At 38.5% G+C, this 26,637-nt stretch overlaps 1 protein-coding gene across 7 annotated transcripts in view; it reads right to left on the bottom strand.

Moving 5' to 3' along the window:
- Positions 1-388: 388 nt before the first annotated feature.
- Positions 389-26,637, bottom strand: part of MGAT4C (MGAT4 family member C) — a 424,744-nt gene continuing 398,495 nt past the window's right edge. For 5 of the 7 annotated variants that reach the window (XM_063322834.1, XM_063322836.1, XM_063322835.1 and 2 more), the window contains 3 exons: positions 12,286-12,441; positions 7,565-7,712; positions 389-5,689 (listed from right to left, as the gene is read on the bottom strand). In XM_063322834.1, coding sequence (XP_063178904.1) covers positions 4,533-5,689; positions 7,565-7,712; positions 12,286-12,414 — 1,434 coding nt within the window. In that variant the 5' untranslated portion in view covers positions 12,415-12,441 and the 3' untranslated portion in view covers positions 389-4,532. Of the gene's footprint in view, positions 5,690-7,564; positions 7,713-12,285; positions 12,442-15,233; positions 15,310-26,637 lie in introns of those variants that run through there. The other 2 variants (XM_063322839.1, XM_063322838.1) reach the window with 2 other exon arrangements.

Below are 26,637 nucleotides of genomic sequence, written 5' to 3'. Positions count from 1 at the left end.
ATCGAGGAAATGAACTTTCAGGCCAAATAACTTGCCTAGCCTTCCACCATAGTCAGTAGAGAGAAACAGATCTTGGACAACCACTGTGTGCTGAGATGACTCTGGAAGTGCTTCTCTTTCTCTGCATTTACAGCAGAACCTGCAATCTAGCCTTAGTCTACATGCCTGACTGTGCTGCTAAAGGGCATGAATACCTAGGTGACACAGAATGTATTTGCTGTGACAAAACTAGTAAAAGAGGCAAGAACTTGGATCTCCGGAGTTCCCAAAATACATCTGTTTCCAGACAATTTTCATTTCAGCCTTCCAGGATGGCTAAAACTAAAATGGAAAAGGTACAGCAAATATTTGTTTATATTTAAAAAATAATTATTTTACAAAATCAACATTTACAGTCTTTTATGTTATATAGGTCAATCGTGCTTGCACTAAGGGCAATAAATATTTTGGAGTTTTCATGTCCAAGGACTAAGGCGAGAAGAAAAAGGATTAAGCCGCTTGTTTTACCTTATCTGAAAAGCTGATGGAGTGGTGGAGACACTTCAATTCATTTGTCTTTGTATATAGAATGTGACACCAAACCCACTTAATTTGTTTTAGTTATGATGCATCTGTATTTTCCACCTGTGTTTTGCAAAACATTATACTGTACCATTTGAGGATACAGCACTGCTTGAGCTCATGATACATGATCTGTATTGCTACTCATAATTTAACAGTTATTGAAATGTAGCCTAACAGAACTGTAAATTTAACACGAGAGTAGTAAGAACCATCATTTCCATCAGAATCTCTGAAATGCTTCACAATGAAAGCAGTTTTTTAGATGGTTAACCATGCTTTTTTTTCCTTTAATAGTTTTCCAAGATGAAATATTTTCTAAGGTGTTACAGTTTGCTGTTTATTTAACTTTTAATAATTCAGTAATGAACAACTTCCTGATTTCCCTTTATAAAAGCAAAAACATTAGTGCCTAACAGTAGAGAATACTGAGTAGAATAAAACAGAGCATAATGTTAGAACACTGATCTAAAAATAACACATTTAAATAACACCTTCGTGAATTATCTTTATCCGAGTACATATAGTAAATATGCTAAAACTGTTTTGCCTGAAAATTACTGTCTTCTGGTTTGCTTATTCTGCACTAAATGAAGGGCTCCATTCTTCTTTTAATTCGAAGTGAGTAGTATTTTAATTCCCAAGAATTCCCTATGTCAGAGGGATTACACTGTGTGAAGAAAGATAGAAGACAAACTGGCTTCTGGTTAAGAAAAAAAAAAAAAAGGCCCAGGGACATCACACAATGAGGAATCCCAAAATGCGCCAGTAGGAACAATAAATGTATGTTAGTGAAGATTAGATCAATCAGTGCGCAGACCACAGTGTATTATTTTCAGTATTGGCATTTCAGTATGAAAACATTGATGTTCAGTCCACAAATGAACCCAGGATATACACACCCACAGAACCAACTGTATACACCAATAAACGATGCTTTGTGACACTGCTAATCTTTTGCTACATCACCAAAGAAAAGAAAATCCATACTTTGAGAAGTGTTACTGAACATAGACGCATCTGATTAAATATTTCCCTTTCAGAAAGCAATCAATTTTCTTAGCACATGAAGAAAAAAAAGGTATCTTCAAATATATACTTCTGAAGTTTGTCTGAAAACCGTTTATCATTTTTTCCCCCCAAAAAATCTGGCAACCTTTTTCTTGTGATGAGTTGCATAAAATATGCAATTTGTGAGGTAGGAGCTGGGACCCACGCACTAAGGTGAATGCCCAAAACACCAGCTTACAGAACTGCGTTCTTTCCTCTCCTGGAACAAATGCATTGTTAATTATTTTTTTCCAAACCAACTCAAATTTAACAGGAAGAGTAATGCATGCCTCTCATTCCCAGCATGTACCGCTATCTACACCCAAAGAAAGGTTCCTCGGAGTGTACTCACTTGGCATTTGTTTGAGCTTCTCAGACTGGTAACAGCCAGATGAGAGTTCTCACTGCTAAGCCATGGTATCAAAGATGAGACTCATTGTTACTGTTGTTTTAAAAAGGGAAGCAATTTTGTTCAGCTCCTAATTCAAAAGTATCATTTAAGTTACATCAGGCTTATGTTGAGAGCATTTAATACATACTAGCCATTCACATTGTATGTGGTTTTGATTAAAAGAACATTTTAAACCTTGAGACTGAATTTATTTTCCATTCTAATTTAGAAGATTGATTTGGACGTACTGCATTTCTGAATAAAAGTAAAAGTAATGTACCTGGTTAACTTAATTATGTTTATTTGGCACTAATAGTTAATGATCAAGGAAAGGAAAAATAGAGGAATGGCAGTTCATTAAAAGAATTCGTGCTGACTGAGGACTAATTATCAAGTAATTATTTGACAGTCATGGAAGATGACTGTTAAAAAGCAAGTCCTTCATAACTATTTGTAACCATTTGAGATTAGCACGTATTTTTCCTTTTAAAAAACGGTGCTATTCTCCTTTTTGGATTGAACATGTACACTGCCTTTAATCTATTTTATTGGAGATATGTATATGAAGAACAGAGATTTAGGTGTGTATTAAGGAACAAAGAAACAAAGACTTTCTTTGAGAAGAGGATGCTTTTCTGAATTATGTAGAAGCATATATCAGAAGATTTGTTTTAAAATGGACCTTTACGTCTGTATCGGGGGATTTGCCAAACCTGGACCTGAATTTACCAGGATTTATGAACCAGGAAAAGCAATTGCATTGCTGTTTTGTGTAGATTTTTGAATAATTTACCCTTCTGAAATAGCCATGCTAGGTTTGGATGTACTGAGTACAGTACTTAGTTCACTCTTGGACAGTGAAGGCATTCTTGAAATGTAATCCTTGCCTTCCAGATTTAACTAAAACCCATACATGCTAGATGATAACCACAGTATTCATGAGATTGACAATGCTGTGTTCACTTGTGTCACATTTGATACTCATGGATTTCTTAGTGTGTCTACTGAGAGAGTCTGGAGAATTTCTTAGAGGAAAAACCCCTCACAGATTTTCCTAATCCAAATGTAAGCATATAGTATAAATCATGTAGCTATACAGCCTCCCTGTGTGATGCACTAAAAACCCAGAGCTGAGTCACAGTATCATAGAATCATAGAATGGTTAGAATTGGAAGGGACCTTAAAGATCATCTAGTTCCAACCCCCCTGTCACAGGCAGGGACACCTCCTACTAGAGCAGGGTGCTCAAAGCCCCATCCAGCCTGGCCTGGAACACCTCCAGGGATGGGGTGTGAGGACTGAGGGAACTTTTCTGCTTATTGGCTAAAGCCAGGAAAAATAAGCCTACAGGGAATAACCTGAGGCAGTGGGAAGATGTCTACAAAACTAACATGATTAGAATTAGAAAACTGAAGAAAAAACACCCACATTAATTTAGAAATACATTATTTTTTCATTGAATCAAGGTTCTTCATTTTGTGTGTGCTCTATTGGCGAGAGATCATCCAGGAAGGTCTGGTGATTACATTCACCTCCAATTGATTAACCTGACACACTTAATGTTTGTATCATACATGGACTGGACATGTAGATGTGGAATGCATAACAGTCCTTGGAAAGCATGCTGCGGTATTCAGCTATGTGCAAATTTCTCGTAGGGAGTTATGCATATTTTGAAGGAACAGAAAATGTTGAAGCTGAGATCTGTTAAGATGCCTGTCTAAGAGAACAGTGTTGCCCTTGAGGTGCTTGGGTTTGATAGCGACATCTGTACTCAAGCAGAATGCTTGCTTACTGTGAGGCATTTTGTTCGAATAAGGAGAGAAAATTGGTCCCCTAAGTAATACAGAATCCAAGTAGTGCTTGTTTCAGTGAAAGGACCCAGGAAAAAGAACAAAGGATATTTGTTGAGACAGAATAACAGATGCAATTATCTATTTTTTACATAGTTGTCATGTCAGATTTATAATTTTACATACATTCCCTTTTGAAAAGAAGTTGCAATGATTAGCCACACTATTTTCTTACAGTGCTCAGAATGAAACTGCCAGTTTCAGGACAGATTTCCTTGTCACAACTGCCTTTAAAAGAAACACATCACCAACTATTGTACAAACGCATACTACCATAACATTTTATATTTATATATGCGTAAGGTGCAATCCAATTTCTTTTCACAACATACTCGTCATAGCTTTACAACTTTTGGTAATTATAGGATGCTTTGTTTTGTTCTGTTTAGTCCAGAAGATCTCTCTTACAGAGAAATGATAATAAAAAAGGGGTTCAAGATCTCAAGAGAGGATTGAGAACTGTGCATTTCTTATAAAATTCAAAATTTTCAACAAATAAGTGTTTGTATATTGCCTGGCCAAACTAGTAAAAAATAAATTGCTTTGCTTGTTTTGTGATTTCCCCAGATTTTCTGTGTCTCTAGTGAAGAGTTGGAAGTGTCAGTTTTTCTGGGGAATGGCACCAGTTGGGACCCAGCTGATTGTATGCACCCTGTACCTTCTCAGGTGGCTTTGCTTTATTGAACTGATGTTTGAGAAGTCCAGACGCTAATGCTCCTAATGATCAGCCATTCTTTTTGACTTTTGGTAACAAGTATTCTCATGCAGTTAATATCAAACAGAACTTTGTGCTCTAAATCTGTTATTTCAAAATTCCCATTTTTGAATTCCCCTAGTCTCAAGTAAGTGGTACATTGTCTCCCTTTTTTACTTCCTACAATCTTTTCTCCTACTTCCAGGGCCCCATGCTGCAAAATGTCATTTTGCCGGTCTTCAGTTCCAGTGACAACTTTAATTTTAGTGATTTTAATGGGCTTTTCAAATACAATCCCATAGAAATCTCCAGTAGAAGGAGCTTTACCCCAGAAGTACTCATCAATGCTGCTGTAAGCCTTGCTTGCCTCATAGTTTTCAAATACATTCATGTTGGTGTGCAAGTTTGCAGGTGGGTTGTCAGGGATATCAAATGATTCCTCTTCAAAATCATCATCCTTTAGCTTGTTTTCAGCTCCTTTGTAAGATGAGTAGTATCCCATGTGCTGGAACAGAGATGGCTTAAAACGTATCACTTCCTTTTGAGCTAACAGCCCACGGAAGTGGATGAGCAGCCAATCACAAGGCATTTCTTGGTAGAACATCAGCAAAAAATGGGCCAGGCGTGGGAGGTCATGGGAATGGTAAAGCTTTCCAATGTATCCCAGTTTGGAGAATTCCAAAGTCACCCAGTAGGATCCTTCTCGTGAGGTAATTACTTTCTTAACAGCAGTCAAAAAATTCTTTGAGCAGCGAACATCATCTTCTAGCATCACATAATAGTCAGAAAGATTAGCACAAAAGTTAAGCAGGAAAGCATAATCTACATTTTGTTTGGATCGAAACTTCACACGGTCCTCTGGGTCATTGTAATTTCTCTTGAGGCCATCCAGTACAGGGTAATACTCCTCAGGGACGTGAATAACTATTAATCTGCCCGCAATTATGTGATGTGCAAATTTCTGTGAAATATCCTGGACCATCCCCTCGCACCAGGCTGAGTCAAAATCTGCCAGCTGCACTACCACTGCAATTTCTTTGAGTTCCTCATAACTTGACTGCTCAAATATGGACTTGATGGTCTCAAGCAAGTAGTTTCCCTTTTTCCGTTTCACAGAGGATAGCCCAATTGTAAGATATCCTGTACAAAAGACAATTCAAACAAAAACTGAGTATCTGACGCTAGAAACCATTTCACACCACAAAGCTATCCTCCAGAGCTGTGCTTATATTAAATAAACCTTTTCAGTGGTGAAGACTGAGAATATTAAGCTGCATGCAACAAAGGATGCTTATTGTCTTTTCATTAAAGAAGAATCACATTGCAAGCAAACAGACATATGGAGACTATTGCATTAAACATTCACTTGTTAACTGCAAGGAACGGCATGAAGTGGACGAAAGCCAAAGCAATGTGCACGTATATGCCTGGTAGAGGAAACCACATAGGCAATGATAAGGCTGTAAAATCTGCTAAAAGAAAGGGGATTATGAGATATGATTCACACAATAGTTTTAAAGCAAAGAACTATGAAATGCAGCACAAAAACATGAGCTATAGATCAATTGCCAAACTTTTATAATTTTAAACACTCTACAACACTAGTTACATTTATGCATAACTTTACAGTCTTAACAATGTTGCATGGATAATTTTTTTCCTGTGTGTTCATTTTTAACTGAATTCGTCCAATTTTCCTTGATCATAGCTCTTCTTCTAACCCTCTTTCAGGACTCATTGAGCATTTTACAGGGAACTCCCTCTTGTAAGATATAATTTAGATATTATTTTAAAGTAGAAGAGAACTTACTACTGCATACCTGTGCTTGTATAAATAATTTTTAATGCTGTTACATCTTTCTTGGGAGAGATGCATCTTAATTATGAGGGCAGAATTTTCATCTCTGCTGTTTTGGAGTCACTGCCATTGCATTTTTACCGGCAGTCCAAATCAGGGTTTTTTTTAGATATTTGCTAATATATCTTTATTTTTTTAACTTCTGATGTAAAAAAATGTTAAGACTTTATAAGTGACAGGGCGTACTTTACTTGAACCTACCCCAACTTTCTTAAAATATTGTGGTTTGTAAAAGACTGCTCTGATAAAGTGATTTAGAGTTTCCCTCTAGGCTTAAGTGTGCTCAAAATGCAGTTGTACAGTGAAGTACAACCCCTAGAAGCCATTTACTCGGCCTACATAAGCCCAGATTTCTCAAATCTAATTTGAACAAACTTTACTTTATAGCTTTCTGTGAAGATCAACAACTCATAGATGATTTTATTTTACCTTCTGTGCTTGGACTTCTGAGCCTTCTTTATGTTTGTGAAATGATGGATTTGGAACCCAGAGGACACCTGTCTAAAAGTTAGGTATGGCCATATTTCACTTTGAGATGAAAGTCTTGAACCCTGCCTGAAGTCAGAATAAGTAGATAGTCCATCTTCAGATGGCTGCGAGAAGAATCCTCCTTTACCATCCCCATAATAGTACAATTCACCTCCCTCTTTATCACAGATAAAGGAACAAGGAGATCCACTCATAGCTGCTGGACTGGCAGAACAGGGGACCTGAAGGGTGTATCTATGTGATCCCAAGCATACCTTAGATTGGATTTACTGGTTATACAGACAGAGGCTGACAGTATGGTCTCAGGGAGTGGTTACAGAGCACCACCAGCATGTGCCTTGCTCTTTCTTTCTAAATCATCTGGGGGAAGCCTGGGAGAAGATCCACAAAAATATACTCGCACAGACCATTCAGGGGCTGCCTGCAGGATGACTACACATCAGGCATTTGGTCAGAAGGCAACCAGGCTGTGGGGCACTCACTGCTCGGGCTGAACCAGCAGCTGCCCAGGAACTGCCTATGCAGAGAGAGATAGCTGTCCCACTAACTCTCTGAGATCGTCACTGCGTAACTCAGCCCCTCTTGCCTAGAAATACCACAAGGACTGTATGGATTTCACCCATTTTTAAATTACCTCATTTCATAACATTCAGATTGCAGTTACTTACTTTTCCTTGGCAAAGGCGTGCCAGCTAGGTAGCGATAGGAAATGTTTATAGATCCTGAGAAATTAGACAAATCTTTAAAAGTGTGAACATAGCGCTCTGGGTTGAGCTGGTGCGTGGCTGTTTCTCTGATTAATTGCTTGTCCCCTTCCTATTAGTGAGAAAACAAAAAGAATAGGAGAGGGAAAGAGACAGAGAGAAACACATTTGTGAATGCCAGCCAAAGAGGAAACACGGACAGGCAGGTTTCCAAGAATAACATTTTTCAGTGTCAGCTTTCGTGAAAGCATGTAGATGTCACCTCATTTTTTTAAAAACCCATTACTGAATATCATACATTTTTGGCTACAGAAAATCTACCATAACCCTTCAGATTACGGTAACATGAAAAGATAAAAAAAATATTTTGGACAAAAAACTCTGGAAAGGTTGCAAATGCTAAATTATTGCCAAAAAATGCTGCGGTATTCAAAATCAGGATCAGAAAGCATCAATCAGCAACAGGTGAGATAATTTTCATAGATGGAGAAGTGGGGGAGATTTTTTTAAAATATTTTCAGTGATTCAAAAAAACACCAAAACTGTTTCAAAGGAAAAACGAAACTAGATCCTGACATCTGGCTTATTTTGACATTTTTCTGAGTCGTTCCAATTGAGATTTGTGATAAGAAGAAATGCATGTGATCATCCAGACAGCCAAAGCTCTCTCTGGTTTTGGTGAACACTGCTTGATGGTATAGAAAAAAGGCATATTTATCACCATGCCTCCTCTTCCTGCCTCCTTCTCCCGTCTTTTTCTTCCAAGAGGCTTCTCGAGTCATAGTAAAGTCACACAAGGGAAGGAGCGGCTTCATCAGCAGTGCCCTATCCATAAGCTCAGTTGAATCTCAGGGAAAGTCTGTACCTTAGTCCTTAAGAACAGGGAAAATATCTAAAATGTTGTAGTGTCGTGAGACTGAATTTAAAGGTAGGATTGCTTATTTACAGTACTTGATTGTAATCTGATGACAGGCCAATGTATGAATTAGTTCATTTCTTCTGTTATATGCAGTATGCTAATGCACTAAAAACTTCCTGTTCTGTCATTAAATGGGAGCATTGTACAGTGATAGTACTGCAGCTGTCAAGAACAACCACAGAAACAGTAAACAGCACTCATATTCAATGGTATAAATATTTAAAAATGTGTTAAAGATGTATTTTATAGCACAAAGAAATATTTCTGTAAAGCAATCCTAGTTTCATTTTAATTTCATTATTTTCTTTTATAGAAGTAGTAAATAACCCACTTCTAATGTTAGTGAAGAGCTTTGGTGGACATCCAGGCGCATCTACCTGCACTGTTATGCTCTCTTGATCTGCAATGTCTATCCAGTAATTTCTTTCTAAGTGGTGCTATGCTACCTTTCATTTGCTCATAAGTTATCAAAGGAAGATTTATGTTGATCGTATTTCAGACTAAAGTGTAACTTAGTGGGCTAGGAAGAGAATGCACCAAAACTTCAGGAGATTTTGATGAAAACTGTCAAATGGATTAAAAAAAAAGGGCTGGTCCAAAAACTTTCTTTTTTTAAACCCAGCCTTTCTTTAATGTCAAAACATCATCTGTCATTGGTTCCAGAATGGAGCAACAAAATTCTTTGTTTCATAAGAAGGTTTAGGAATGGAAACCCATTCGGTGAGGTCTTTCTACATAAAAAGTTTCAAAATGTTTAGAAATACAGAATGTCAGGACAAAATGTTTTGATTTTAACAAGCAGAATATTTGAACTGACCACAAAAATTTTCCTATTTTTTTTCCTCTTTAAGAAATGCCTTTCAAGAAATGACTAACAATCTTTTGTTTTGGTTTGGTTTTTAAACTGTTGTAATTTGCATTCCTTTGTTGAGTGAAAAGCAAAAACTGAAATATGTTTTTTTCCACAAATTTAAAATCTGGTTCTTCTACCTCTGACTGCTATGCAGAGGTCAGTGAAGCTGAAGAGCTTAATCAGCTCTCTTTAGCTGTCTTCTCTATTTTTTTCTGTGATGGTTCTGGCTTTCTTCTGTTAGCTAACCACTAACTACATTCCAGTGTTTGCTGGAGCTTGGGAGGTTCCTGTGGGTGCCATGGGAAGAACTGCCAGAAGTTCTCCATTCTTTATAGAGATACTCTACTCCACTGAGGATGCTGTGTCAGCTACAATAGTATTATTATTTTCACAGTCACCAAAATAATGATTAGTATTCATAGAAGAGTTCAGAAGGCATGCTTCACTTACAGTTTACTTACAACTCAGAATATGTATAAAAAAAATTGCTGCAGATATTGCAGTATTTGGTCATATTAATTCAGTATGTCTTCAAAATATTTGATCTGATGTGTTTCACACACTGCAGCTGAAGCACTTAAACTGCTCTGCTGACACACATGCGTCAGCTCGGTATATCCTCTATCAAACATACTTAAGTAACTTTCTCAGGTGAGCCCTTACTTTCTATTTCCACAGTAAATAACCTGCAGAAAACAGTGAAGGGATTCTTCAGACATGTGAGAGTCTCTGAGTGAAAAGGAAAAGTTCTCCTCTCCCTTCTTAAGATTTGCCACAATGAATCTCACTTTGATATTCTAATGTCCTGAAAAAGGCCACTCATCTCAGCTGAAAATCTGGTGAAAGAGATACCAGCGCCACATCCCCTTGCACAGCCTGCTGCTGCCTGAGACTGGGAGGGGAAACTCTGGGCCTTCCTCTCTCAGTTACCTTCAGGAGATACTCCAGCAGGAGACGCGCTACAATCAGAAAGTCAGAGGGCCTTCAGGCCTCTGAGGGCTTTCAGATTCCCATTCCCTGAGGGGAACTGGTTAGCCTCCCATCCTTGAAAGCTACCCCCAAGTGTGTCTCTCCTCACCACCAACACCGAAACCGCTCATCTTTTGCCTCAGCAGAGAAAACACACCAGACAAGTTAACAAAGCTGTCAGACATGTTCAGGAAAGTTGAAAATAAAAATAAATAAATAAAGTGAAAAGTCAGCAGCCTAACACATTTGAAAAACACTTGATGGACCATAAAGGTACCAAGAGATCTGGGAGAACTGTCAGGAGACTTGGCAAGAGACTTGGCTGGGAGCTACATGCATGCAAACATGCCAGAACTGTGATGAGAGAAGCAATGAAAGAGAGTGAATTTCTAAAAAAGAGGGGGAAAAGAGCAAATTAAGAATAAGACATGGAGCCATCTGGGGAGTTGGCAAATAGGACAGGAAAATATTTCAAAAACAAACCAAGAGGAACACCATTAGCAGTGATAATAAAAGCGCTTTCAGAAACATCTGCGGGACTTCGAAGCAATTAGTGAAAGGAGAAGAAGCATCAGGGAAAATACCACTGGGAAAAAAAATGTGATAAGCCAGGTCAAATTCTATCACAACCAAGAAATGATGAATAAATAAAACATAGTGCAAAACCTTAGGGTAAGTACTGCTAGAGAAAGCAATATGTCTGAAATAGAGTAACATGCTAGAAGCATGGGTTATCTTTTCAGTGATTTAACGTTTACAAATATTTACAATATTTGTGTAAGTAATGTTACAAGGATAATATTTTACATTAAAATTACTGGCAAGTTATCTATGGTTTTGTTAAATTCATGTAAGGATTTTACTATTTATGTATTTTCATATGTGTTGCTTTTCAGATCCAACTGAGACCAGACTTCACCTTTCAGAATATTGGAATGCCCATACTGTCCCAATAAGACGAATCAAACAAAGAAGGTGGCATAAAGGATCAGAAAGCTGCTCAGTAGTTCAATTCAAGTTCAAGAAAGAGGACTGTCTAATCATTTCACAATGTTACATATTCAGTTTAGTCTTTTTACAATTTGCAAGCTCCAGTTACTAATTTCATGTTCTTTTACTGGGCCCAGTCCAACCTCAGATGAACTGGTAATTCAATCCATTAATCAAGTCTTCAGAGCTTACTTGACATTCAGCACTGAGACACCCATAGGTTACGTATAAATTGCAGAGTTAGGTTACATTGTCAGCAGCTTACTTGTTGAAATTCCTAAAGCAGATCTTTCAATAAATCTTTTTCACAATTATAAACTTACACTAGGTATCACAGAATCATAGGATTATAGAATCATAGAATCAGTAAACCTGCCAGACTCAAATGTGGGGTACAGGAAATGAGAAAAACACAGAATAAAAGCACTAAAAAGAAATTATTCATAAAAGGAGCTTGAAATATGTGGAATTAGTGTAAGTTCTCTTCTATAATTGTATTTCTGTAATATTGTTTAATACAGTATTCACAGGTAAGATTTGCAGTGTGGACTGAAAAAGGAGCTCCTAGATCACATGAATATTTTGGTTGTAGATGATTTTCAAATCATCAAATCATCAAATTTGAGGGAAATCCAGAAGTATGGAAAATACAGGGGTTGTTTTGACTCAAAGGAAGATATCTGACTGACACGTCTCCGTGTTTTGCTACATTCATTATCTCCTGTACTGCCAACAAACAATGACATATTTTACTTCTGTGAAAAGGACTGTTAGGATCTTACTGACACACTCTGCGATAAGATGGCTTCATCATGAAGGACACATTTTGAGGATACTTCACTGTTAATCCTACACTAACAGGGAAAATTGCAGGAACTATGGACTTTACTGCTTAACTAGGGATGTGTCCTGTTCTGTTTTTCCTGGATAATTACTTCCAACTAAGAAACTTACCAAAACATAACCGTCTTCAATGTACAAGTTCATAAACAGCAAGCAAATGACCAGGACTCCTAAGAACGACACTGCTGATCGTTTCCGCAAGCATCTCATTTTATCGAAATATTTCAAGTTGTGTCTCATGTGAAGAAAGGCATACAGTAGTGTCACCTATGAAAGAAAACCACAGAGTTACAAGACTTGCTCATCTGATAAACATGATAGCAAAATAACTTACCTTCAGAAGTATCAAATCCTTTCAAACATGCTTAGACTATACCCTTGAGGTGTAACTAATTTAATTTAATCATGGTAATCTTCAAGTTTAACATACAATCTTAACTATAATTTAATTTAAACTTTTTTCTTTTTTTGTCAATAAAGAAAAAACCCACACTTTATCCTACCTATTTTAGCCTGGAATTATATCACTGTGGCAGGAGTGCATTAATAGTTGTATCCCATGTATAACTGTCAGATCCCAACTTGATGTCAAAAGAAGATGATGTTTTTCCCTATTTCCCTGTGCATCCATGTCTCCTTCCAAAGCCAGCTCAGGCCAACAGGCAAGGAAGAAGCTAATGCATGACTCATTATCATTGTCAATAGGAGAAGTCTGGATACCAGTACTGCCAGACATAAATGCAGTATCTGATGTATTCTCAGTATCGCACTTAGAAGGAGATAGCAAGACTCTGCAACATCCCTTAGACTTAGATCTCTCTATTGGGATGAAAAGACTCTCACTGGAGGTGTCATTTTCTCCAGAAGAAGAAAGGACAATATCCACCTTAGACTGGACACATCAGAGTATTGGAAAGTCCTTACTGCTCCAACTAGATGAATCAGACAAAGAAGAGTGGCTTAGAGGACCAGAAAGCCACTCAGTAGTTCAATTCAAGTTCAATAAAGAGGACTGTCTAGTCATATCACAATGTTACATATTCAGTTTAGTCATTTCACTATTTAAAGCAAGCTGTGTGTTGTTCCTGGCTACCAAATCATCAGCATTAACCTGTGTAGGACTGTATGTGTTTGAACAAGATCTGGCCACAAACTAAGGAAACGGATTCCAAATCAGACTGTCCAATTTCAGAGGGATTCTTAACTAAAAACTAGATTATAAATTCATCATTTGTGTTCTCACTTGTTTAAGTACAAATGTATTTTGACCATTGTCCATAAAAATGTCTGTCTATCAAATGTACAAATGGAGAGTTTAAAGCTAGCCTATGTGAACTAGTAAAGACCACTGCATATGCAGTGGTTAAACTCTGCATTTAAATACCTTCATTTTTGAAAGTGCTGAACATCTAAACTGACATAAAATAGGCCCAATTAGGAGTTCCATAAAGGATTTGTCATGTCATACAGAAAATTTTCTGGACTAATAACAAAAAACCTTCCAAGTGCAAAATTCAATCTATATTTGCTTTGCTGAACTGATTAAATATATCTAACAGTATAAAATATGAGTCCATTAGACTCTAGAGAACAAGGAGGTGAATACATCAAGTGTTAGCAATGCAAACTTTTAACTGCAAGGTTTTGTCCATATAGATTCAAGATGAATGGCAGCAAATGGACACTGGTTGTACGCAGAATCATTTAAAAATCATTATGTTGAGAATAAGAACAACTTACATGTTGCACAAAGGAAAAAAAAAATAAAAATATATATTTCTCTCCCTATTTATTTGAGGGTTGGCTGAATTGCAGTGGACTGATTATCCTGAAAAAGCTGAAAAAGCTCAGTGTAGCTATTTTTTTAAGTTACGGCAACAATTTCCTTTTCCTTAATATCTAATGACAATAAACATCAGGAAGGAGCTGCCAGGGCCATGAATCTCCAAACTCTTGTCCTGTCCCATGACAGCACAGCAGTTGCTGAGCGTCTGTGGATTCCAGCAGGCTGTTGTAGAAATGAAAGATTGCCCTTGTTTTAGAAAAGACTGTGTTACATATACAGTTTGTGTTTAATTTTGATTTTGTTTCTTTTTCTTTTTTTCTTTTTCTTTTTTTTTTCCTCCCAGCATAACTACTGATTTTCAAAGCAATACACTCTTTTAAAAACTTATCAGGGGATAACTATATGGATTAAATACTGACACGTCTCAGAGAATAGCATGAACTAACTTGACTATTGAAGGTTCAAGTAGTCTGGGTTGGAGCACTTGGCAGCCACTGTCAGCCTCAGGGGTAACAGAGATACGCTACAGTTGCACGTATTGTAGTCTTTCTTTGGAAAATTTAGGAATAAATAAGTGCAGTCACAGGATGACTGTATGTGCCATGTTTACTAATGGGGCTGCAGTATTACAGGGTTTCCCTCATCTTTGCTCTGCGCAGCCTGACTGAAGTCCCTAAGTGGGAGGAAGGGGACTTACAGCTATGTTTGCTGGTTAGATTATATTAGTTTTTCCCCGTGCAGTTTTCATGAGATCATTATTATGTTGGATTAGAGATAGAAACTGAGGGAATTAGACAGGTGAGACTGGAGGAACACGGGACTGACATTACTAATGCTTATGTACAGGAGAGAGCCTGTTACGGCCACCATTCAGAGGCAAACACTTGCATTTCATGCGTTGGTTTCACACAAAGTCATCACAACGTTCTCATTTTACGAGTAGAGTCCGTGAAGCGGTTAAAAGCACCGTTTCAGTGAGGTTTCTTTGTCCGTAAGACCTATTGGTAGGTTAATACCAACTGCAGGACCCGAAGGGAAGGAGACTCCGACCCGGCTGCGACCCGTCGCGGACCCCGCGGCAGGGAGGAGGCGGCGGGGCGACCACTGACAGCAGGTGGCACTGCCGACGCGCACTTGCCAGCCTTCGACCTGCTCCTAAACCCGGCCCTTCCGACCGGTTTGTCTGAAGGGACTATTTGGCATGCTTTATACTGTCAGCCTTTAGCTAAAAATGCGCACAGGCTCATACATATGCACACCCAGAACCACTCACGTTTCCTAGACCTGCTGCTTCTTGCAGCTCCGTTTCCAATCTGTGACGCTGCTTTGTGGAGCACTGCGCAAGTGAAATTTGCAAGGAAAAAGGAAGGTAAATTTTACTTTTTTTTGCAGGCGATGGCAGTCATCTTTTGAAAAATAGTGTCAGAACTTCCCACAGTGAGACCCCTGCTGTTCTTTAAGACCGTTTGAGCAGGATATTCACCCTGACTCAAAACTGAGACTCTGATACTGAAAAAAAAAATAAATGCTTCAACTCATAATTCAATTCTGAAGTCACAGCTTTGCTTGAAGATTTTATGCCTTCATTATTCAGGCACAATTAAGTAGCTATCAGGATGGTATAAATGCAATTTGTTTCATAAAACTGTCATTAAGCAGTTAAATGTAATAATTAATAAACATGCATGAATTAGAAATCTTTTCCTTTCTAAATGAGATGTATTGTTTTCCTCCGTCTCTTCAGAGGGATCTCTTCAGATCCCAGATCCTTAAATATATATTTGCCATCACATATACATGTGCAGTTTTGCATAGTAATATAAAACTATAATTCTTTTGACTTTCTAAAATGATACAGCAATGAAAAGACAGTGAACTAAAAAAATTCAATGCCATAGCTTACAGAGTGAAGAAGCTGTTCTTTATAGGATCTTCAAAGGTGTGAAAGCCGCGCAAAGGCCAAGACTGATTTTCACATGATAACGCGATGCTTTCTCTTGTAGAATTTGCAACACTTAGAAGAATTTTAAAAATTGTTGCTTTAAAAACCAAATTCCAAATGACTTTCCAGCAAGAGTCTGTTCTTAACAAGTCAAATTTTAGAAACCAAAACCTGAAATTAAAATATTTAACTTTAAAGCTGATAAAAATTTTTTAAACATCTTTCAATTATGATGTGAATGTAGCTGTTCCCAAGAGGCAAATACAAGACAAAGCAAGATTTTTTCCCTTATTTTCCTTTTTTTCAGAGGAAAAACCTTTTTTTTCCAGCCCCATAATAATTTCCTCCAGATCAGATACATGCATACTCGCTGTGGTGAACCATTTCATGTTCAAGCCACTCTAATTCTTCATCATTTTCTGACAATACTAGGGATTTGTCTTTTGTCCTACTTTCAGAGATTATTCTTTACTTGGATGATGCTTTATCCTCAAACACGTACTTAAAAATGCTCAGTGGTGTTCCTTTACCCTTAAGTATGCCAACCTCTGTTAATGGCTTAGCCTTACCTAACAAATGCAGTGAATCTGCTTGTATCTACACTTGTACAGAGATGTAGCAACAAGGTTATCTTTGGATTATATTCTGGTCTCCTTGAGTGCCATGCCCAAACAGCTCAAGAAAAGTTGCTTATTTGCAGAGGAACTGATGGCTATCAGAAATGACAGCTGCATTATTTTTATACTGTAATATTTCCAAATTAGGCATGTAGCTTTGCCTGTCACTCCAAGGTCTGTATTCCAGAAGGTACCACAATTATTACATCAACAAAATCCATAGATAACACACAAAACCCCGTGATTGGATTATTAAAGCCCTTGTGAACTTTATCGCAACCCCTGATTTGACTAAAACACTGAGAAACAGGTTCTTCATTCCTCAACCTTGTGACGTACGATTCCACCATTGTCTAACTGAATTGCTTTACTTGCAGTCCTTAATGCTTGTCCAATACGTTTTTCAGCTTTTCTTTTTGGAAGGCTGCACGTGATGCCTCAAGGTTTATATTCAGTCCTCTTTACAAAGTGGCAAAGAAAACACTTCCAGAAAAAAAAAAAAAAGGGGAAAAAAAAAGAAAAAGAAAGAAGGTTTTTTGTTTTTACATGGTTATTATTAAATTTTGCATGTGTCATGGTTTTCTTGTACAAGACAGAAAAAACAAAATCTAAGTGGTGATATACATTTGAGCTACAGTTGGTAGTGAAGTGGAAAATTATAATGGATAAGCTATTCCATGGGGCTCAGATAGACTCCCAGCAAGATTCTCTGTCTGTCTTACTGAAAGCCTGAAAGTATATATAAAATGTTTAAGGCTGACAGGCAGGATGTTTGCTGTCACTGGCAGCAGGGAAGTAAAAACTGGTCTGGGGGAAAGGAAGGTTTGACTCAGAATGAGGCTAACAAATCCAGAGGGTAGGGGGCGCATTTTAAATTGGCCATAATATATTTTTTGATGGCTTATCATTGTGTAGCTCCACATGCTCAAAGTAAATAGTTTAAAGATTATCATGTCTTCTGAGATTTATATTCTTGATACAGAAAGTTTAAAAAGAAGTACACAAGTGGGTAGATTACTCAAAAAATAACAGTAATAAAAGGTTGAGCAAAAGAAGTGTACTTTAAAAAAGGATTTGAAAGGCATGTTGATACTTGATCTGCAGAAAGTGAGAAATTATTTCAAACACTGGTGTAGCATATAGATATATACAGAACCCAACAATTTGGGAAAAGGGATGAGAGTTTTGGAGGGAACAGATGTTTCAGCTGAGTCAAGTTACAAAACAATACAGAAAAGTAAAGAGCTGAAATTCAATGTGGGTATTGGAAGATGAAGTGTCTTCCCTGTCTGACAGCTTCAGAGTGACATAAAATGGAGTCACAAAACTTACTTTGGCTGTAGTGCTCTGAGCAAAACGTAATGTATTTCTTCTGGCGTGGAGGAGTCAAGTCTAATCAAGGGGAAGAGGTGACTAAGAAGTGTGAAGACGTATTGATTTAGATGGTAAAGCACTATCTAATCCATCACTGGATGGATGGCAGTGTATACCACTGGATATATTTTATCAAGTATGTAGTAGAGTAAAAAATGGGTTTTAGGAAAAATAATATAGACAATGAGTTAATGGGATGTGGAAAGAGCCTGGAAGGCAAGAAAAAATGGCAAAGGAATCTGAAATAGCCCTCAAGTTCTGCTTCACAGAGACAAAGTAGAGGTGAAAATAAAACAGCATGAGCCTGAAGAGGGAAGAGACAGCTCACTGTAACATCCAGAGAGAGATTAGAAGCTTTTAAAGATACATGAGTGGGAGTTTAGGCTGCATCAGAAATACAGTCAGAAATCCTCAAACATTGAAAATAGCACTGGGCACCATTCAGAGGTAAGAATTTCTAGTGGGGTGACGAGAGAGATTGAGTTAAATAGATATTCAAGAGATTTTATCCACTGACTCATCAATGAACGAAAGGAAGACATGGATACAAGCACTGATAGATTCAACAGAAAGCTGAAACTTATCATGACAATTATCATACAGTACATTTCTATAGTATGTGAGTGCAGGGATTATTGCATACAATGGGCTATCAGGCAAACCAAATTTCTTGAGTCTATTAGGCATCAAACTGAATAAACTACAGGGATATCTGGGCTGCAGACATCCCTGCAGATCACAGTCCCTTCACCCAAAGCGCAGACTATGTGAGCTAATCTCTCAGCAACACCTATTCTGTGAGCTAACTTTTGCCTCAAGGTCCCACAGTCTCTTACCTGAGATTTATAGCTAAGAGCTTGCCTTTTGCCATAATCAAGTAACCTGGACATCACTGTTGTAGTGGAATTGGACAGAGATGTAGACAAACTTATTTTGGTGGTGAAAAGAAAATCAATGTAAGTGCTTGACCAAAGTCAATTAGGCTTAATGAGAAAAGTTTCATCTGACCCTGGCTAAATCTGGTTATGGTTTTCTCTGCAATATTTCCTGTAGCCTCATCTAACAGAAAAGTGAGTAGCTTTTTCACAGAACCGCAGAATCACAGAATAGTTGAGGTTGGAAGGAACCTCCAGAATTCACTGTGGTCCAACCCCACTGTTCAAGTAGAGTCACTTGGAGGTGGGTGCCCAGGACTGTGTACATGTGGCTTTTGAATATCTTCGAGGAAGGAGACTCCACAACTACACTGGGCAGCCTGTGCCAGTGCTTGGTCACCCTTACAGCAAAATAGTGTTTCCTGATGTTCAGAAGGAACCTCCTGTATTTCAGTTTGTGCCCTTTGCACCTTGTCCTGTCCTGAAAAGAGCCTGGCTCAGTCTTCTTTGCATCCTCCCTTCAGGTATTCATATACACTGATAAGTTTCCCCCTGAGCTTTGTCTTCTTCAGGCTGAACAGAGATGCTTCAGTCCCTCAATCATTCTTGTGACCTTTAGACTGTCTCAAATATGTCCATGTCTCCTTGTGCTTGGGACTCCAGATCTGAATACAGCACTCCAGCTGTGGCCTCACCAGTGCTGAGTAGAGGAGAAGGATCACCACCCTCGACCTGCTGGCAGTGCTTTGTCTAATGCAGCCCAGGATACCATTCACCTTCTTTGCTGCAAGGGCACATTGCTGGATATTCTTCAATTTAATGTCCAGCATGACTACCAGGTCCTTTTCTGATAAGCTGTTTTCCAGTTGGGTGGCCTCCAGCATATATTGGTGCCTGGGGTTATTGTTGGTGCAGGACTTTGAACTTCCTGTTGTTGACGTTCATGTGGTTCCTGTCAGCTCATTTCTCCAGCCTGTGAAGATACCTTTGGATTGCAGCACGACCCTGTGACATATCAGCTACTCTTCACAGTTTTGTGTCATCCGCAATCATTTAGTCATTTGTAATCCTGATGTGGAGAAAAATAAAAAAAGAGCCTGCATTCAGTTGCATGTGTGTATGACTAATATGGACCAATCATTTGATGCAACCTTAACCTAAAAGGTGATTCTAGCCACTGACTTGTGATAATCTCCATCCTCTTCTTGCTTCACAGTGTTTGTGGCTTGTCAGAAGGTGGCATTACTGGAGGTGCACAACCCTCAGAGGTTTTATATGATGAGGAACATGTAACTTTTTTTGTGATAAGTATTCACTTCCGGGAAGATATCCTTTGTGTAGTATATGATAGAATCAAAAAATTCTTTGGTTTGGAAAGGACCTTAAAGATCATCTAGTTCCAAACCCCTGCCCTGGGCAGAGACACCTCTCACTAGACCAGGTTAATCAAAGCCCCATCCAGCCTGGCCTTGAACACTTCCAGGGATGGGGCATCAACAGCTTCTCTGAGCAACCTGTTCCAGTGTCTCACCACCCTGACAGAAAATAATTTCTTCCTTATATCTAATCTAAATCTACCCTCTTTCAGTTTAAAGCCATTACCTCTTATCCTATTGTTACACTCCCTGATAAAGAGTCCCTCCCCACCTTTCCTGTAGGCCCTGTTTAGGTACTGAATGGCTGCTAAAATGTCTCCCCGGAGCCTTCTCTTCTCCAGGCTGAACAACCCCAGTTCTCTCAGCCAGTCTTCATAAGAGAGGTGCTCCAGCCCTCGGATCATCTTCATGGCCCTCCTCTGAATTCACTCCAAGTAGTCCATGTTCTTCTTATGTTGGGGGCTCCAGAGCTGGATGCAGTACTCCAGGTGGGGTCTCATGAGAGCAGAGTAGAGGGGTAGAATCACCTACCTTGACCTGCTGGCCACGCTTCTTTTGATGCAGCCCAGGATGCGGTTGGATTTCTGGGCTGCAAGCACACATTGCTGGGTCATGTTGAGTTTCTCATCTACTGACACCCCCAAGTCTTTCTCCTCAGGGCTGCTCTCAAGCCATTCTCCACCCACTCTGTATTTGTGCTTGGGATTGCCGCAACCCATGTGCAGGACTTTGCACTTGGCCTTGTTGAACTTCATGAGGTTTGCACAGGCCCATCTTGTAAGCATGTCCAGGTTCCTCTGGGTGGCATACCTTCCCTCCAGTGTGTCGACCGTGCCACACAGCTTGGTGTCATTATCAAACTTGCTGATGGTGCACTCAATCCCATTGTCCATGTCACCAACAAAGATGTTAAAAGGCACCCGTTCCCCTGACGAACATCACTCGTCACTGGTCACCACTTGGATATCGAGCCATTGACTGCAACTCTTTGAGCGCGGCCACCCAGCCAATTCCTTATCCACCAAGTGCCATCAAATCCACATTTCTCCCATTTAGAGACCAGGATGTCATGTGGGACAGTATCAAATGCTTTGAAGGAGTCCAGGTAGATGACACCAGTTGCTTTTCCCTTATCTACCAACGCTGTAATGCCATTGTAGAAGGCCATCAAATTTGTCAGGCATGATTTGTACTTAGTGAAGCCATGCTGGCTGTCACCAATCCCCTCCTTGTTTTCCATGTGCCTTAGCATACTTTCCAGGAGGATCTGCTCCATGATCTTGCTGCACATAGAGGTGAGACTGACCGTCCTGTGGTTCCCTGGGTCTTCCTTTCTTCCCTTTCTAAAAATGGGCGTTATGTTCCTCCATTTCCAGTCAGTGGGAACTTCACCAAACTGCCACAACTTCTCAAATATGATGAATAGTGGCTTAGCAACTTCATCCACCAGTTCCCTCAGGACCCAGGGATGAATCTCGTCGGGTCCCATGGACTTGGGAACCTTCAGGTTCCTTAGATGGTCTTGAACCGTCTAAGGGACCCATGTTAGGTAATGAAAGATGTTTTAGCATGACATGCTTACATATTTTTTCACTGACAAATGAATTTTCATTGGGTGATTTCCAAATAATTTTTTTTCTTTTTTTAACTAATGGCATTGCTGGGTCCTTTACCCTCCAGTTGTACTAGATTTGCCTATTTCAGAAGAGGAAACAGTCCATTTAGAAAGGTGGGTAACTGTTATAGAGCAACTCTCAAACTCATGAGATTCTGACATATAATTGATTATTTGCACAGAGCCATGTGTCCGTGAAGTTCATGATACCCCTGGGAAATAATGTAAAATAGATTAGGAGATCAAACGTGAGAAAATTGGTTTTCACTGGCCATATTACTAATCTTTTTCTAAGATAAGTGTTTCATTAAGACTTTCCACTGAGCACCCAGACAGCAGCTTCCTGATCAATAAAATAACTCATTCTGTAGAGAAGGCTTAGAAAACTACGTATGGGTGTTTGGGACCAACAATTGGTTTATTGTTTTAAGATAAACATGATGAACTTCAGTAAATTTTGGTGAATAAGCATTTATAAAATGAAAACAATTCTTTATAAAATCCTACACTTGTTGCTTGGTTTTTGTTTCTTTTTTTAAATGTTTTGTGTGCTGAACTTCATGTATTTTCACACACAAAATATATTGCTATGATCATTTCTTTTCAGTAGAAGCAATCCAGTGTGGACAAGGTATGTCCAAAATTTGTCATCTTCAGCTCTGATTCTGCAGTCAGATTTACTAGTAGAAACCCAACTAATATCTCTGAAGCTATTAATGAATTCACAAACTGGTAGTCTTGTTTGTATTTATTTGTTTTTTAACAAGAAATAATTAAAATTATTTTTGCTGTTAAGTGGACTTTGCTAATTATGGGCTAGTCTAGCCTTGATCTAATGTTGATTGTCTAACTAATGGAGATGGTTTTAGAGGTACGATAAAATCTGCAACGTGTTATCTTGCACTGTAATGCAATTAGGTCATGCAAGCTAAGTGGGATCTGTAGTGGTAGGGGTTAATAGCTGCTGTTGCAAGTATGATCACTGCTTCTGCCTTCTGAGTTAATGCTATATTAGAGACCTTGTAAATAAATGCTTCATAGAAAGGAAGCAGACCAGGTACACTAGCAGCTTTCAACTGCCACAATGACGATTTCAACCTCAATCACCAGATTTCCTGTAGACTTCAGAAAAAAAAGCTCTAAGCAGAGTGAAAAGAGGCCTCGGATGAATAGCTACACATAGAGCTAACAGACATTTCAGATCCGTGAAGGTGGTAACATGGGATCTCTGTGAGCCTATGGACTTATCTAAAGCTGCTTTCAGTGAGCAGGGCCATGCTACCCCATGTCGCTGTGACCTGTAAAGTAAAACTAGTTCCATCTGGGTAGGGAACATCTCTCCAAAGCCTGCATACTTCTGCATGCATCTTCCCATAGAAATCTCTGCTATCCAGTAAGCAGCTGGAGCCTCATTTGATTAAACTGATGCACCATTATTCAAAGGGCTAGTAGGTAAGGAGAAGGGACTACTACCTCTGTTTTGTAGCACATTGGTTTCCAATTTTTTCAGGAGATGCTTATTTCATTTTGCTTCCAGCTTCAATTTATCTGGTTACTAACATTATATTTGGTGGTATCTGCTTGTTTGTGCTAGAGATAATTTTGTAACCTAAGAAAAACACTTATCTCCCCCACCTTTTTTTTTAAAAAAAAAGAAACCCTAAAGAAAAAACAAAACAACAAAATACCTGGATGATATAGCCAATCTGTCAGATGTGGTGAATAGACTTTCTTATCCTTAGCATATGACAAACATGTCAATCAGTAAAGCCTTAAATGACCTTTTCCACTCTTTCGTATGTCACATAAATAAACTCAAAACATGACAATAAAATACTATTTGCTATCAAACTTTCTAATGGCAAAAAATGTTTTAGTTCTCTATTTTCCCCAAGAAACAATTAAATAAACAAAGCTTAGTAGCAGGGAGTGAATAGATTTTTAAAAAACATCTTCGATGATTTTCTGTAGTGTTCTAAGGTAAACTTCCAACCCACTTTTCCTCTGAGAAAACAGTAAAATATTGCTTCCAATTAGTGACAGAAGGCTTTCATTTTTTGTGTCTTAAATCATACCAATATCATAAATATATGGCTAATAAGTAAGTCAGTTATTTCAATTGAACACAATACACAGACAGGAAGGAACTTTCCTCAGTATGGTAAAAAATAAGTTCAATAAATCTGAATGTGCACTTTCATGATCTGTTTTCCTCATTTTTACAATAGAGTAACTACAGCATAGTAGAAGTACAGTAAAAGACCTGCTTGCTTGAGAAAATGCATTTCTTTGCAAGTAAAGTTCAAACAAGATCAACTGCTAATGTAACTTTTAGCTGGTCCTAAATACTATGAGTAAAGTGAAGCATTTTTACTAAGAGAAACCACCAAAATATCCACAATATCTTAAATAAAATAAAAATACAAATAATAGATATAAAATCTCCGTGGCAGGTTAAAAAAAGAATTTGATTTTTTATTCTACATTCTATACTAATTCCTAGCTTTGTCCCCATTATAGGTACACTAGGTCTCTTATTTTTAAATAGCTCTTGAAATCCCGAAATTGGTTTTATGGTGTGTCTTATCTCACATGTACCACTTTGCTGAGACTGATTCCTTTAAAGCACCTACAGTCCAAAGTTATTCTGAATTACCTTTTGTAGAGCTTTCTCTCCTCCAGTGGTAATATAGACAGGTTAGGAAAACTAACAGTCTAACTCAGCAGTGATATGAAACACTACTGTAAGTGATTCTAAAATCTCCAGTACCCTATGGTTTTCTATGAAATTTGTTAGAATTTTATAATTCTAGATTATGAATAGATTTAGTGGCCCTTAATGACAAGAACAATAGAATCTTTTCAAATAAGGCTCCCGGGAATCACTACAACAGAGGAGCACATCATAACTTTGTTGGCTGACGCACAAAGTCCTAGTCCCTCAGGGGACGCTTTCAGTACACTCCTCCGTTACTGAGTTTTGGGATATATGTCTATTGGATGTATGTCCCATTGCTTGAGAGCTCATTGGTCATTGTCTAGGATGACGTTCACTTGACCAAACACAGAGGCCTATGATGTAAAAGTCTCAGGTTGTCACACTTAGGCTCTCTTTATAGCTAATGCAGAAAAACAGGCATTTGTACGCTGTGATTCATCTTACTGAAAAGTCATTGTCTAAAATATATCAGATGAATTGTGCCCGAAAAATGCCGATTTCTCTTCACTGGCTACAAAAACAGCCTCAGATGCCTGATTCAGATACAGATAGCAAAAGGGAGGAATTCCATTCACATTTTCCCTTAATAATTCTTTCCTCTCTTTTGCTGCCTTTTTAGGAACAGCACATAAACAATAAGCCACTGTCCCTAGCTCCGAAGCGTGGACCTACAGCATGGACCTACATGTTTCCTGAGCACAGAAACGTCCTCATTCTACCAATAACACAAGGTCAGATCCTAGGTCTTCCCCACCTATGACACGATGGCTGACACATCTTGCCTGCAGTAGACTTGCAATTTATCCTCCTTGAAAAAACTTAATTTTGGTTGTGTATTCCAAGACAGTTCCCTTCATGCATCTCACAAGCCAGTTCATTGACTCCAGGTATCAGTCTCTGCTGCTTCCCCCTGGCTTTATCCAGAACACAGTTTTGCTGCTGCTGGAGTTTCCGCTCAATAGATTCATCACAGTACAACACACAGAGGACAGACTATTACCTGCACGCCCCACAGCAGGATCCTAATAGCTTTGCTGCAGGGTATTTGAAAGTTGAAAGAGATACCCATTAAAGGGCTTAACAGCCACAGTGGGCTCATGCCCTAAAGTTGTCTTAATGGGGGAAGTGATCTATGGTCTGTCTGTATCTTTGACTCACCTACAGCACCTGTCAAGATCAGAAACTCAGTTCATTCAATATATTCAAATGAAGCATCTGATTTTAGGTGGAATAATTTCCCTGTATGCCAGGACAATAAGGCAGAGAGCTGTTTCATTTCAATGCAGTAACTGAACTAAGATTCTGATCTTGCCAGGTACTGTGGGTGACTCAAAGATTCATTTAGACTCTTCAGCCTAAAGGCAGGACATCTATTGTACACATCATTCACTCTAATTCTCTTAACTCTTCAAAGTAATATGGTACCTTTTATGTAGCCTTTGGTACTCATCAAAGAGCTTGGAAAGTTGATATTTTTGACCACAATCTTGAATTCCAGCTTCTTTTTGCAAAAGAAGCTTCAAGGTGTTACACTAGGGTAAGTCATTGGCACTATGCGTGCCTGTATTGTCCATGGTATGGTGATGTGTTTCGGTTCAAACTTTTGTGTTTTGTTTTGTTTTGTTTTTTGGGGTGGGGGTGGTTCATTCCCACTGAGGATGAAAAGCCAGTTTTAGATTTACATGTCCTTACCTGGAGTTAGGGAAGTTTTGGATTCATTCTTTCTAGCTTCTGGAATAAACTTTTGATTGTTCATACTGTTGTTAATGCTGGATGTCAGCTAACTCAAAAGAAACAATGCTTAAACAGGGCATTAGTGTGATCTCTGATTTTCTCAGACCCCATCTAAGATACATGGCATTTTGAGGACTAGTTTTACTTTTATTAAAGGTACAGATATAGCAATCTGGTATCATCTTCCTGACCAAAATCTCTAAATAATTAAACTCTGTTGGAAACATGATATAAACACTCAAGGTGTATGTACACATCAACTGGTCAAAATAGCTTCTATATCGTTTATTAAGATCTTACTAGCTTTCAAAAGTGCGAATTGCCTGATTTCATTCCATCCTTCTCAGTGTTAGATTCCTATTTAGACTAGATTCTGAACTTTTCCTGTAGTCAGCAGGTGGTTATAGAAACTTCCGGAGGGCAAC

The sequence above is a fragment of the Chroicocephalus ridibundus genome, chromosome 1, assembly GCF_963924245.1.
Source record: "Chroicocephalus ridibundus chromosome 1, bChrRid1.1, whole genome shotgun sequence".
Taxonomy (NCBI): domain Eukaryota; kingdom Metazoa; phylum Chordata; class Aves; order Charadriiformes; family Laridae; genus Chroicocephalus; species Chroicocephalus ridibundus.
This window is presented reverse-complemented; position numbering and strand designations above follow the sequence as displayed.